Source organism: Artemia franciscana, chromosome 8, assembly GCF_032884065.1.
Source record: "Artemia franciscana chromosome 8, ASM3288406v1, whole genome shotgun sequence".
NCBI classification, from domain to species: Eukaryota; Metazoa; Arthropoda; class Branchiopoda; order Anostraca; family Artemiidae; genus Artemia; species Artemia franciscana.
The window spans coordinates 44,715,940-44,730,339 of record NC_088870.1 but is presented as its reverse complement, the minus strand read 5'-3'; the positions used below and the strand labels follow the sequence as shown (position 1 = coordinate 44,730,339).

At 36.3% G+C, this 14,400-nt stretch overlaps 1 protein-coding gene across 1 annotated transcript in view; it reads left to right on the top strand.

The window, feature by feature from the left end:
• Nucleotides 1–14,083, top strand: part of LOC136030475 (alpha-soluble NSF attachment protein-like) — a gene marked incomplete in the record, with an annotated part of 104,192 nt that extends 90,109 nt beyond the window's left edge. The window contains 1 exon segment of the mRNA XM_065709486.1: nt 13,312–14,083. Within this exon segment, the coding sequence (XP_065565558.1) occupies nt 13,312–13,461 (150 nt within the window).
• Between the last annotated feature and the right edge of the window lie 317 nt (nt 14,084–14,400).

Here is a 14,400-nt window from a genome sequence, read left to right as displayed (position 1 = left end):
CAGAATCGAACGCTTGCTCATAATCTATAAAACTGAGGACCAAAGGTGTTTGACAACGAAGGGACTTCTCAATTATTAACCTAAGAGTGAAAATTTGGTAGATACATCCTCTACCTTTTCTAAAACCGCACTGTCCTTCTCTTAAAACTTTATCTACAGCATCTCTCACTAAGTAATTTGCTACCTACAGAGACCAGACTGATGCCTCAATAATTATCACACTCGCTCTCGTCATATTTCTTATAAAGTGTGTTAATTAAGGTTTTCCTAAAAAATTTTAGGTACTTCCCCTTTTTCAATAATCATATTCATAAGCTTCAGTAATATATTTCTAACCTCAAGGCCACCATATTTAAGAAACTTATTTACCACACTATCAGCGCCTGGAGCTTTATTATTTTTTAATCCTTTTAGTACTATCGCCAATTCTTCCTCACAAAACAAGTCTCCCTTCACATCCAAGGCATCACAAACTTTTTCATTTTCATCTATATCTTTTGCAGCTCTTTCTCGGTTTAGCACATTCTCAAGATTTTTTATACTCATCTCTTTTCAACTCTTTCCTTATCACTAATTGCTGCCCCATTCCTATCTTTAACTGGGACAAGTCCGGACTGACTACTCCTCAATTTATTAACATTCCACTAAAATATTTTACTAATATGCCGTCTCGCTGCATCTTCCAGATCCTCGGCAATTTTATCCATGTCCTCCATTTGACACCTTCTTAGTTCATGTTTTAATATTTCTCCTCTTTCTTACATTTCTTTTGTTTTCATATGATCTATCACTCAGATATTGCTTTTACAAGCCCCTTCTCTCTATCAAACTTAAAGCTTTTTCACTAATATATAAGTCGCATGTGAAAAATTGCCTGATTTTCGAAAAAAGGGTACCCTCCCCCTTTAAAAGTCAAGGACGTTTAGTGAAAATCACATAATCAGATTCAATATATCAGAAAACCATACTGTAGAGGTTTCAGACTCCCATCTTCAACAATGTGAAGCTTTGCCTTTTTTTTGCCAAAACAAAGATCATGGATGCGTGTTTATTTGTGTTTTTTTCTTTCTTCCTTTCTTTCTTTTCATTGAGCCACTAGTCCGAGAATATCGGAAGAGAGCTTATTCCAACGGAAACTAAAAGTTCTAGTGTCCTTTTTAAGTGACCAAAAAGATTGGAGAACAGCTACCCCCTTCCCACGTCCCTTTTTTCGCCAAAGCTGTTCGATCAAAATTTTGAGATAGCCATATTGTTCAGCATAGTTGAAAGGCTCATTAATTGTGCCTTTGGAGATAACATGTCCCCCACAGCCTCTGGTGAAGGGTCTTAAAGCTATGAAATTTCCTCATTGTTTACGTATACTATTATTTATTGAGAAGTATGCATAAATTTTTTGGTTGAGGGAGACGGTGAATTTTTTTTAAAGGGAGATTTTTCACGGGTAGAATTTCCCATGGAAAGGGAAGTTTCCGAGGGGAGTAAACTTTTCCGGGGAAATTTTACACTGGAGGAATATACCAGAATTCCTGTACGAAATTCTTTTTATTTGTCTTACTTTCTGTTTGCTGACTAAATCTCAAATGTGGAGATGTCGATAGTGATTGTCCTGGGGAAATTTCACCGGGATTCAATTATCTTTTCGTGGAGGGGGAGCCGAATTTTCCGGTATTATTAAAACCACTATCAGAATTAAATAAGGAAACAAACTTTTTCAACTGAAAGTAAGGAGCGAAATTTCATCTAATGTTTGACTTTAGCGTCATAATTAACGTTTTGCTTTTTGTCCCAATTCTTTCAGAACGACTCCCGAAACATAAGGGTTGGGTAATTAAAACAATAAGAAGCTTTTTTAAAATTTAAAAAAGAAACTTTAGCGTGAAGAGTGAGGTATTGAGGAGGGGACAACCCGCCTCATATACGTAATAATTTCTGTCCGTTTAAAGGTTTTACGTTGATCCCTACTTTCAGTTGCAAAAAATAGCTTTTTTGTTATACATTGTCTTAAATTATCCTATGACAAGCTTTTTATTGCTTTTTTTTTATTAGATTATCATAAACGGTAAAAATTGTCGTTACAAAATATTGCTTAAAATGTGATTAATCTGGTGGTATGAGAGCTGGGTTTTGAGTTTTATACCGTACAAATCAGGGGAGAAAAATCCATGACGGCTATAATAATTAGTTTATAATGCAATTAGTCGAATTATGCCAAAAACGCTCTTAACTGCCTTGCATTTATTTCGCATTAGTTTCTTAAATTCGCTACGTTTTGGTTTCTGTATTTTACCGTCAAACTCAGATTAAAACCGAGAAATTTTGTGCTATGATAATTCAGTGTTAAAGTCCGTGCAGTAACACATCTGGTGCTTACCCCCTCCCCCCTGCCACCCAACTGCTATTGCCGTTGTGATTTTTATTTGCAGTTTAATTGTAACTCTGATATATAACGCTAAATTATACAAAACGAAAAATTACATAGCTTTAAATTTTATCTTTCTAATTTTCTAAAAATCGCATCAGTTTTATTTCAGTTTTTCTTGTCAAACTTGTCAAAACATGATAAATTTGGGGTGTACTAATTCAGTGGTAACTTCAGAGCTGCAACAATTCAGGAGAAAAAATTCTCGTGATGGCTGTAGCCATTTGGTCTTTATTTTGCGTGATTGACATCTTTCGAAATAAATAACTTTGGTCAAGACTCCTGCGTTTTTTCTGTATAACTATGCCAAAATGCCTTTAGAAATTGGAGAATTTTTCCTAATAACACCTTTAATGATGTGTAGATTAGTCTGTTTTTTTTTTTTTTTTTTTTTTTTTTTTTTTACTTCATCATACCTTTTCTAATAAAATTGTAACATATGACGTTTATCACTTTTAGAGAAGTCATTTCAAAAGGAATTTCATCTTCCTCTCTTTAAGACTGTAATATCCTTTCGTTTGTTTAAAATACAATAATGCAGTAAATATCCTTATATAACAAACAACAGGTTTGTAGGAACACTCCTTTTCCGCTTTCTGACGATTCAACTTCCCATTAATTTGTAATTTCTAAGAATTCTCGCTTGAGACTGAATAGGAAAATAGGATTGATATTACAAGACAACAATTTCTAAAATGTGAAAATAATGAAACAGGCGTAATCAAAGGTGGAATGCGTTTATTGTGCTAACTAGACGATATTCTGACACGTGTAAGCAAGTTTTTATTTATGATGTGAATAATACATGGTCCTACAAAGAGGCGAAGGCGGATATTTTTAATATCGCATCACAAGAACAACTAAAGAATGAAGCCTCCTAACTAGGGACAGTATTAAACAAGGGAGGAAAGATGAAAATAAATTGGGTGACCAATCTGACAAAGTAAACGCAAACTGGTGTTTGGATAGAAGATATAAATAGAATATATATCTATCTATCTTTGAGTATATATATATATATATATATATATATATATATATATATATATATATATATATATATATATATATATATATTCTCTGTTGTCCGAACATGACATTGGACTCCTATTAAACATCTACTGTTCTGAGATAACGCATGCTATCCGTACAGCTGAGAAAACTGCAGTTCCGGTCTGCAAAATTCGCCACGGCACGGAAGTGCGTAACTGTAACGGCATGTGATTCAGCAAAATTCTGGCTACATTTATGGGCAGATTGTGGGAAGCCGCGCTCCGGAGTAGTCAACGCTGTTCGTATTTACACGAAACGTAAATTTTCCAAAGCCATCGCACAGCATAAGGCTAACGAAATTGCCCGTACCAGCGAGATTGCCGATAATTGGCCTCTTGCTTTATGGCCTCTTCGAGCTAAGAACAAATCTTCCAATGGTCCGCCCTGCATGCCAGAAAAAGACTGGTGCGACTGCTTCAGAGACCAATTTTCAGCCCCTAATTCCTACCTAGATAACACCTTTTGCCAGGCCCTCGATATGGAGCTTCAATTTGCAGTTAAGGATATTGGTGTCCTGGTCACTCCGTCCTTGATGCGTTCCGAAATTGATAAGTTAAAAAAAAGAAATCTAAGGGCATCGATGGTATATCTGGTACCCATTTAAGCTTTGCCAGCAATCTTCTCCTAGAGCACCTTTCTCTGCTATTTCAAATTATCTTCGTTACTGGCATCGTTCCAGACAGCTTTGGTGTTGGATTGGTCCATCCTATTCTCAAAAAAGGTAAACCAGCTGACCAGTGCGCTTCATATCGTCCGATCACTGTTTCAACTACTTTTTATAAGCTATTTGAATCCCTTATTTTTGATGAAATTGTACTTCGATGCACTACTTCGGACGACCAGTTCGGGTTCAGAAAGCACTCAGGACGGGAACACGTTCACAGCATTCTTGCAAATCTTCTTATTGATGCAGATAAAAATGGTGATCTTCTCGTCTTTGTAGCACTTGATGTTAGTAGAGCCTTCGATTCTGGCATCCATGGCCATGGCATCAAAGCCCTTCAGCGAGGTGTCTCCTCTTGCATCCTTTCCCCTGTTTACAGTATTACAACAAGCTCTCGGCTGTTATCCTGATCCCCTCTCCGTCCGGCACTTTTCCTTCTAAAGAAATGCTGAGTGTCAAGAAAGGCGTACGTCAAGGTGGCAAAACTTCTCCATCACTGTTTAATAACGCTATTATCGAAGCACAGCAAGTAATAAAGCCGTCGTGCTTTTTCCGTGGGATTAATCTTTCGCTGCTGAACTTTGCTGATGACATTCTTTATGTTTCTCGTTCGATATCTTTATTTCAATAAAATTACGACTCACTTGCAGCGGCATACAAGCAGATCGGACTTTCCTTCAACGAATCTAAAACAGAACTTCTTTTCTTCAATGGTTCAAAAAATGAGCTTTCAATTAACCTCTCCGTTAAAATTGGCGACACTCTGATTAAGCCTTGTGAGTCCCTTACGTATCTTGGCCTTCCTATTTCTTCCACATTGAAGGACACACGCTCAGCACTGACAAACCACCTCTGTTCCCGTCTACGAGCGTCTTACGGATTACTTGTTGCCAATAAGTATCGTTTCAACCGTCCTCTCCTTGCCCGGCTATACAATGCTTCTACTACCCCCCATCTGCTTGCTCTGGTTCCCTTCTGGAAAATATTCACAGCTACCGAAAAGAAAGCCATTTGCAGCGCATTTTACAGATATGCTAAGTTTCTCCTGCGTCTCCCTTTGTGGCACAGAAATGGCGACATCTCCAGGAAATATAAGGTCACCAACCCTTCCATGGTCATAGAGAGAAGAATCTCCAAATTCAGTAACAATGTTTTAAGTGCCAACCACCCGGGACTAGTGTTATTTTATAATATTTGTATTGGAAGTGTATTTAAATTTTCGTGCTTTTCTTCCTTTTTCTTTTATATACTCCGTCTTTTCCGTTTTTGACGGGTAATAATAATATATATATATATATATATATATATATATATATATATATATATATATATATATATATATATATATATATATATATATATATATATATATATATATATATATATATATATATAAACTCCACTTGCAATGCACAAAGTTAGGGTTAAGGAAACACGTGCTACCATCTGTGTTTTACCTATTCATGAAAATACTTGGGGCGCGTCACTGCTAAAAAAAAAAATACACTTTTATTTCTTCGTCCTAAAGAAGTAGGTAAAGAAACCACAATTTTTCTGCTAAAGATGGTTGCCCTTGGGGATATCCAAAAGGTTTAATTTCTAAAATGACTGACAACCTTAAAGTTTTAAGACAAAAAAAAAAGACAAAAAAATCGTGTGAAAAATAAATTCCTAATCTCAGGGAGAAATCCTGCACAATTTATACTATATTTTTCATCGCCTTTCACGTGATTTAGTGTTCGTCAGTAATTTCTAATTTTAGAGCCAAAATTGTCTACCATAAAATGGGTGATCATGCTTCACGTACCGCTTTGTAGCTGTGTAAACTGGATGAAAAGAAAAGAAAAACAATATCTACCTATTTCCAAGGATGAGAACAATGTTGTCAGGAAAATTAAATTCTGTCCCAAAATCAATAAAAAAAAATAAATGCTCATCTCTTCCTTAAAGAAGATTTTGGGGAGCTTTTCATTTGTCTTATTGGGATTTCCCTTCATTTTTATATAACATTAAATGCTTTTCCTGCAAAAATATGCTCGTGAGTTTAATTTAGTTGCCAGTCTTATAACTAGAGTTGGAATATTTACAGGGATACATTGTCCCTAGAAATGAAGCTCTTTCCGGTAGACCACACCAGTGAATTAGAAAAAAGAGAGATTTCTAGCAAAATAGGAATTGAGAAGGGTTAAAGAATTGGATTAGAACCAGATAAAAAAGATAAGAAAAGAGGATGTCGTTGCAAATACTTGGGAAGTTTAGAAGCAGTGGCTGTATCAGTGGTAACACTCTAGCTTTGCCTGTAGCAAAGAGCCACGAGCCTCCCATATATTGCTATTCCTTTTTTCCTGATCACTTTGTATAGAAGGGTGGTCATAGAAACTTTAAAGGGGGCACATTGGATTGAAAATTGAAAGCTCTAGATCCTATTTAAAGGGCCAAAAAATTTGAAGGGCAACCATCCCCTTTCCTGCTCTTTTCTGCAAACTTTATCCCTTGTCAGTTTGAAACTAAAAGCCAGAACTTCTTGGCCAAAAGGAACCTAATGTACAAAAAACAAAATTATTTGGGCAGAAGCTCCAAGAGGTTGCCTCCAAAAAGAACCAAAACAGTCTTCTATTCAATCGGCTCAAAACTTACTTCCGGAAATCTCAGGGCTAAAGGGAATCGAATACAAAAAAAAGAAAAGAAAGTTGGTTCTCCATAAATGGTGCCTCGCGAAGTGCCAATAATCTTTTATTTGGACGGACACAGCTTAAACCTGTGTCTATTCGCAAGGGGGGGGGGCTAATTTGCAGAAATGACTTTAGTTTTGTAGCATAGATCCCCTCAAAAAGAGCCAATTTTGAAACAGCCGAAAGAAAATCTTTGGAGACCGTGGTTTTAAGGTACTGGCTTTGCAATTATAGCCTTCAGCCCATAGACCACAGGGACCTCAAGGATCATTTTTGATTTTCCAAAAATGAACGCTCAAAAAGGGTCAACTTTTATTTTAGTTTTGGCATGGGCCCCGAATAAGGGCTGAAAAAGAGCCAATAAGCTTTTTTCGGAACAAGCCGAAACGTAACACTGCAAATCCCTGTAGATACTAATGTACAAAAAGAATTTTATTTTAGGGGTGTGAGCCCTCCTTCAAAATTTTGTCAAAAAATAGGACCAAATCTTTTTCCCAATTGCTTAAAACTTTCAAATGTCATTGCCTGGGCTAAGGGGAATACACATTTTCGTTTGAAAATGGAAGTCATTAGGGGGATCAATAATGCGCCAAAACCCTTGTAATCTTTAACTATTTTGAAACTTGCAGCCGGATATTCCAAGGCCAATATGAGCTTGGTGTGAAAAATTGTGGGCATGGTCTCCAAAAAATGGGAGCGGAAAAGGGCCAAAAAATTTCCTTTCGGATCTGCTCAAAACTTGTATTCTTAAGTTCTTGGGCCGAGAAGACTCCAATGCGCAAGATTTTTTTTTTTTAATTATAATTAAGTTTTGATGGTTCCCTCGAAAAATGGCTAGCCGACTCTTGCTTTAGACAGATTAAAACTTAAGCCGTAATTCCCTGGGCCAAGTTGATCCTAATATACCAGTCAAGTCTAAGTCAGAAGGTAGCCTCCCCTTCCACTACGAAAATGGAATCCATAAAAGGGTCATTTTTGTTTCGCGGTTAGCTTGAAACTTTAAAGGATTGTTAACTGGGTAAAGAATGTGAAGATACCATACATGCTTATCAGGATAGAGGAGGGTGTTAAGAAGTTGTGAAATAGAACCAAAAAGTTGTACTGGATTAGTTGGAAACTCATAATCGTATGTTCCTTGGCTAAGGGAAACATAATAAGGGTCAGCACCGTTTCTGTTTTTGGCTAAAACAGAAACGGTAAAAAACGGCAATTAAAAAACGTTACACATCAGTTTTTTATGGCACTTGGTATTAACCAAGTGACATGTAGCGATCGCAAATTCTGTCTGTCTGTCTGTCTGTCTGTCCCGGTTTCGCTACTTCAGGCACTTCCAGGCAAGCTAAGACGATGAAACTTGGCAGGCGTATCAGGGACCAGACCAGATTAAATTAGAGATAGTCGTTTTCCTGATTTGACTATCTGGAGGGGGGAGTGGGGGCCGGTTAATTCGGAAAAATAGAAAAAATGAAGTATTTTTAACTTACGAACGGTTGATGGGATCTTAATGAAATTTGAAGTTTGGAAGGATATCGTGTCTCAGAGCTCTTATTTTAATTTCGACTGGATCCGGTGACATTGGGAGGAATTGAGGGGGGCTAAAATCTTATAAAACGCTTAGAGTGGAGGGATCGGGATGAAACTTGGTGGGAAAAATAAGCATAAGTCCTAGATATGTGATCGACATAACCGGGACGGATCCGCTCTCTTTGGGGGGGGGGGGGGGTGGGTTAATTCTGAAAAATTAGAAAAATGAGGTATTATTAACTTATGAAGGAGTTATCGGATCTTAATGAAGTTTGATGTTTGGAAGGATATCATGTCTCAGAACTCTTATATTAAATTTCAACCTTATCCGGTGAAGGGGATGTTGGGGGGGGCGGAACCTAAACTCTGGGGAAATGCTTAGGGGGGAGGGATCAGGATGAAACTTGGTGGAAAAAATTATCACAAGTCCTAGATACGGGATTGACATAACCGGAACGGACCTGCTCTCTTTGGGGAGTTGGGGGGGGGGGGGGTAATTATAAAAAATTAGAAAAAATGAGATATTTTGAACTTGCGAAAGAGTGATCGTATCTTAATGAAATGCCAAATTAAGAGGACCTCGAAACTTAGATCTCTTGTTTTTTATCCCGACCGGGTCCATTGTCATTAGGGGGGGGGGGGAAATCTTGGAAAACGCTTAAAGCGGAGAGATCAGGATGAAACTTGGTAGAAAGAATAAGCACAAATCCAAGATAGGTGACGGACATAACCGGACCGAATCCGCTCTCTTTGGTGGAGTTGGTGGGGAGTAATTCGGAAAACTTAGAAAAAATTAGGTGTTTGTAACTATTAACGGGTGATCATATCTTAAGGTAATTTGATATCTAAAAGGATCTTGTACTTTAAAACTATCATTTTAAATCCCGACCAGATCCGGTGACATTGAAGGGAGTTGGAGGGGGAAACCGGAATTCTTGGAAAACGTGAAATCGAGGTATCTTACGAATGGGTGATCGGATCTCAATGAAACTTGATATATAGAAGAATCTTATGTCTCAGATGCTCCATTTTTAATTCAAATCGGATCCGGGGAAATAGAGGGTTGGGAGGGAAAACAGAAATCTTGGAAACCGAAAATCTTGGAAACCGGAAATCTTGGAAAACACTTAGAGTGGATATAGCGGGATGAAACTTGATGGGAAGAATAAGCACAAGTTATAGATACGAGATTGACATAATTGGTACGGATACGTTCTCTTTTAGGGGAGCTGGGGGTTGTTAATTTGGAAAAGTTAGAAAAATTGAGGTATTTTTAACTTAAGAACGGGTGACCGGATCTTAATGAAATTTGATATTTAGAAGGAACTCATGTCTCAGAGCTCTTATTTCAAATCCCCACCAGATCTGTTGACATTTGGGGGACCGACTCATCACTTTGGAAGAAGCGATATAAACCAATAGTCAACCAAATGGGACAGTCCAAATCCGTGCGAAGTTGTCATTAATAAATGTAAGCTGTCGAAAAATTAAAAGCAAAAGCACGTCAAACCTAATAGAATATTCCCAAGTTTAAAATTAAAAATTTTATAATACATTTGTACCTTATATGTATGATGGAAATACATGGTAGTTACTGTCAATATATTGGCAAAAATTTGCGTTGAAATTAATACATCTTGCCTCATTTTCACACTGAGATTCACAAATGCTGATTCTTTTGCCACTTGAGGATTTCTTGTCTTTTCAATAAAAGATTGTGAAATAAAAATCTTTTGTATTCGGATTACCAATATTTGGGATTTTATAGAGGATGCAAATGAAAGGTCTTTGCCTGTAAGTTGCCATCAAAACCAGGTTTACGCCTTTTCGGGTCATTGTATAACCTTGAATGGGCTCTATTAAACTGGCCTTGGGAGGTAATTTCCTGCTCTTTGTTCAATTCCCTTTGGAAATTTTGAAGTCAAAAGGAGTGTATTTGGAACTAAAGTGCCGCCTTTCTTCACCTTTAAAACCACTGTTATTACCTCTAAAAGGTTAAGTGCATCATTCTGAAGGATAGTTCTTTACATTAAGTAAAAGGAAGATTCGGAATGTAAATGTATTCGGTTGTACAGTGTCATCAAGAGAAGTCTTTTTGCTTTTCTCTTTTTTCTTTACTGACTTATAATAGAAAGGAAATTGAATAACCTCGTAGACTTGCAAGCTATTGTTCTCTGTCGTTCACTGCTGCAATAGATGTTGAATATAGATATATATATATATATATATATATATATATATATATATATATATATATATATATATATATATATATATATATATATATATATATATATATATATATATATATATATATATATATATATATATATATATATATATTATATATATATATATATATTATGTGGAGCATCGTTTTCTTGCAGTCGAATCATTTGTCAGTAAAAGTGTGATTGTAATCGCGACTATGTAATCCATTGTGTTTCTTGTTGTTATCTATTTTTTGGATTTGTTGTGACCAGAAAGTGACCAGCACGCGTATGAAGGAGAAATACCTTAACAGAGAAAAATGAATTTTCATTTGTGTAGTTTTTTCTTAATGAAAATTTAGGCCTTGATTAACATTCAAAATATCCTGGGCCCTTTTATAATGTTGATTGTGTGTGATATTGTTATATTGATACGAAATATCCAAACTACAAAAACAAACTTTTGCTTAAAAAAAAAGAACATGAGTGAAATTTGCTCAACTTAAAATATCCGGATACAATGTCTAGCCTGGTCTTCAAGGACTTTTACTGCAACATATTCTTGGGGCCTCTTGTACCAGCAAATTAACAGTACCGTTGATGGGAATGTTTCGCTTCGGATAAGGTTTGGACTATGTTGTACGAAGTTTAAGTTGCTGAAAAATATTTTACCTTCGAATCCACATAGCATAGGTGGTTAGACGTTCGAGTGTTTGGGGTGGGTAGGAGCTGGTGACTCCTTGAATGGATAGAAAGGGGGGTGAGAAAATCTTTGGTCAAAATTGCTAATTTTCTCTTTAGAGTGGTTTGTATAATTTCCTTGGGGTCCCTCTCCTATCCTGCTCTCCCTGCTGTGAGGCATACATATATCGGAATTATAGTCCAACGCGAATTTTACCGCCTAGCTGCGTATTTGTCCAATCTGCTACAATAAAAGATGTTTTAAGTCTAAAATCTAATGTTGAATTTTGAAAATTTTACCACTATTTGCCGCATGTGAAGAATTTTTTTTTCAGCCAGAATGCTAAAAAAAGGATGGGAGTTCCAACTTGGCCAAAATGCAGGATATCAATCTAATGCATTCAGTTTAATGAATTTTGAATGTAATCTAGGGCTAACTAGGAACAAACATACAATAACCTTTAATTTCTTTTGAACACTGTGTGTATACGCCCTATTCATTTGTTTTTTCGTACTGATTCGAGCTATCATGAGAAGACTATTCAGCCGACATCTGTTGAATACAGTCTAGCGATCTAAGATTGACTCGAAATAATCTCACAATAATGTATTTCTTCTTTTGAAAGCCGTTAGTATGTACGATCTTCTTTTCTTTCTTCATACTGATTTGAGTAATCGGCAGAAGTTGGAACTTTGGTTTGAACAGGGTGTAGAACCTCGCCATAATGCTTTAAGCCGACATGCTGTTGAATTTAATCTAGGTTTTTAGGGTTGACTTCCTATAATCGGACAACAGTCAATTTCATCTTTAATGCCGTTAGTATGCACCATGTTCTTTTCTTTCTTCGGACTGATTCAAGGAATCAAAGTAAAAGAGGAAATTGTGATTTAACCAAGTTGCAGGACATCACTAAGATGCATTCAGTCGGCCTACTGTTGAATCTCACTGAAGGCTAATTAAAAAAAATGTGCAAAAATTCATTTCTTCTTTTGACAGTAATTATCCACTATCTTCTTTTTTTCTTCATACTTCAAAATAAGAAATAAAAATAGCAAAGAAGAGAGAAACGAGGATAATGCAAGCCAGTGAAAGACGTAGACTATAGTGCAAATATTTCGGTCAAGACCTCTGCTTGACCGTCCTCAGGGTGCACGATATAAAAAATAAAAATTACTTAATAAAAATCCAAGGATACTATAAAAAAATCAAACCTTAAAACAATCACAAGAACTAAAATATGACAACCCTCTCAATGTAACGGTGAAAGGTAAACGGTGAGTTACCCTTACGCCGTTAAATTGAGAGGGACGTCTTATTCTAGTTCTTGCGTTTGTTTTAAGGTTTGATTCTTATATTATCCTTGGACTTTTATTAGTAGTTTTTATTTATTATCGTGCGCTGAGGACGGTCAAGCAGAGGTCTTGAACGAAATATTTGCACCAAGTTTACATTTTCACTGGCTCACATATCCTCGTTACTCTCTTTTTTATTGTTTTTTTTTTCGTTTTGTCATGATTAGCCGGTGTGGTCTCAGAAATTATTTTCTTCGTACTTATTCTAGTAGTCAGCAGAAGATGAATTTCTGATTTAGCCAAGGTGCAGGACATGACCATATGCACTCATCTGACTTACTGTAGAATTTAACCTTGCGCTAGGGTTGACCGGAAACAATCGCACAACAATCTCTGAATGCCGTTAGTATACACCCTGTCCTTTTTTCATACTTATTGGATTAATTGGCCGAAGATGGGACTCTGATTTTGCCTTGGTGCAGGACATGATCATAATGCATTCATCTGACTTACTGTAGAATTTAATCTCGTGTTCAAGGGTTGACCACAAATAATCACACAACAATCTGTTTTCACTTTTGAATGGTGTTAGTGTGCACCAGGTTCTACTTTCTTCATACTGATTCAGATCATCAGCAGAAGATAGAACTTTGATTTGGCCAAGGGGCAGGGCGTTGCCATAATCAATTCAGCCGACGTCCTATTAAACCTAATTTGGGGCTAACTAGAAATAATCTTGCAATAATCCATTTCTTCTTAACCGTTTGTAAAAACCGTCTTCTTTTCTCGTTTTAGGACATTACCTCTGCGTTGGAGGAGCAAAACAAGGAACACTTTGTTAATAAACTACAAGACTTTGATTCAATATCTCGCCTTAATCCCTGGCAAACGAAGCTTTTTAATAGAGTTAAAGAGTTGTTTAACGACGAAGAAGATCTTAAGTAGACAGTATTTTTCATTCCGTTTTTAATTGTCCTTCCCTTGAAGTCTTTTAAGCGAATGGTTCAGAAGCCAAGTTGATTAAGTCCAAAAAGATTTCTGCGGTATCAAGGAGATTAAATTAACCCCCTTCGCCCTTCCTGTAATCATCTTAGGTCTATTCATGCTGAAAAATTCCGATTTTCTAAGATTTTTCTTCTGGTTGTTTCAAAATTATGAATTTCCTAGGACAGTATTACATCTTCAGTATTGCCAAGTTATTACTAACTATTTAAGTCTGATAACCGTTCTCGTCCATAAAAATTTTAAGCACTATCAATAAGTAAATTTCCTTTTTTCGGTTAATTTCGTTTATTTTTAGCTTTATATCTGCTGATTTTTCTTAAATTTGTGAAAAAAATAAGACTTGGAATGTCGGTGCTAATATCAAATCCTTTGTTTTTAACTGCTCCCTTGTTTAATTTATGGACTTTTCTGATTTGCCTCCTGAACGGCTCAACTTAGTCAATGGTTGGCTATTGTATTTGGTGTTCCAACACTGCTTTGTATTCGTATTATCTTTGCTTTTTCGTTGTTAGAAGTTCTTGGTGTTATAACGTATAAATAAATTCTTTTGTCACAAAACAAATGACTACTTTTTCGTAATAGTTTACAAGGGATTTTTGAAACTTTATTGCAACTTTAAGCACTTGACTACTTTAAAAGTGAATCATCACATTGGCAGGACTTGAAACAACAACAAAGTTTTTAGTTCAACTTTATTATTCATTATAATCCAAAACTAATTTGATGCAGAGGATTTTTATCGGGAAATAGAGGGAGGAGGAATGAACAGACGTATTTGTTACTGTGAATGTCCGAGATCTAGTTAATGTCATCATTCACTGGTGAATGTCCGAAATTCCTTTTTCTCTGCTTGGTGCACACTTTGATGCTAAAAGTTGA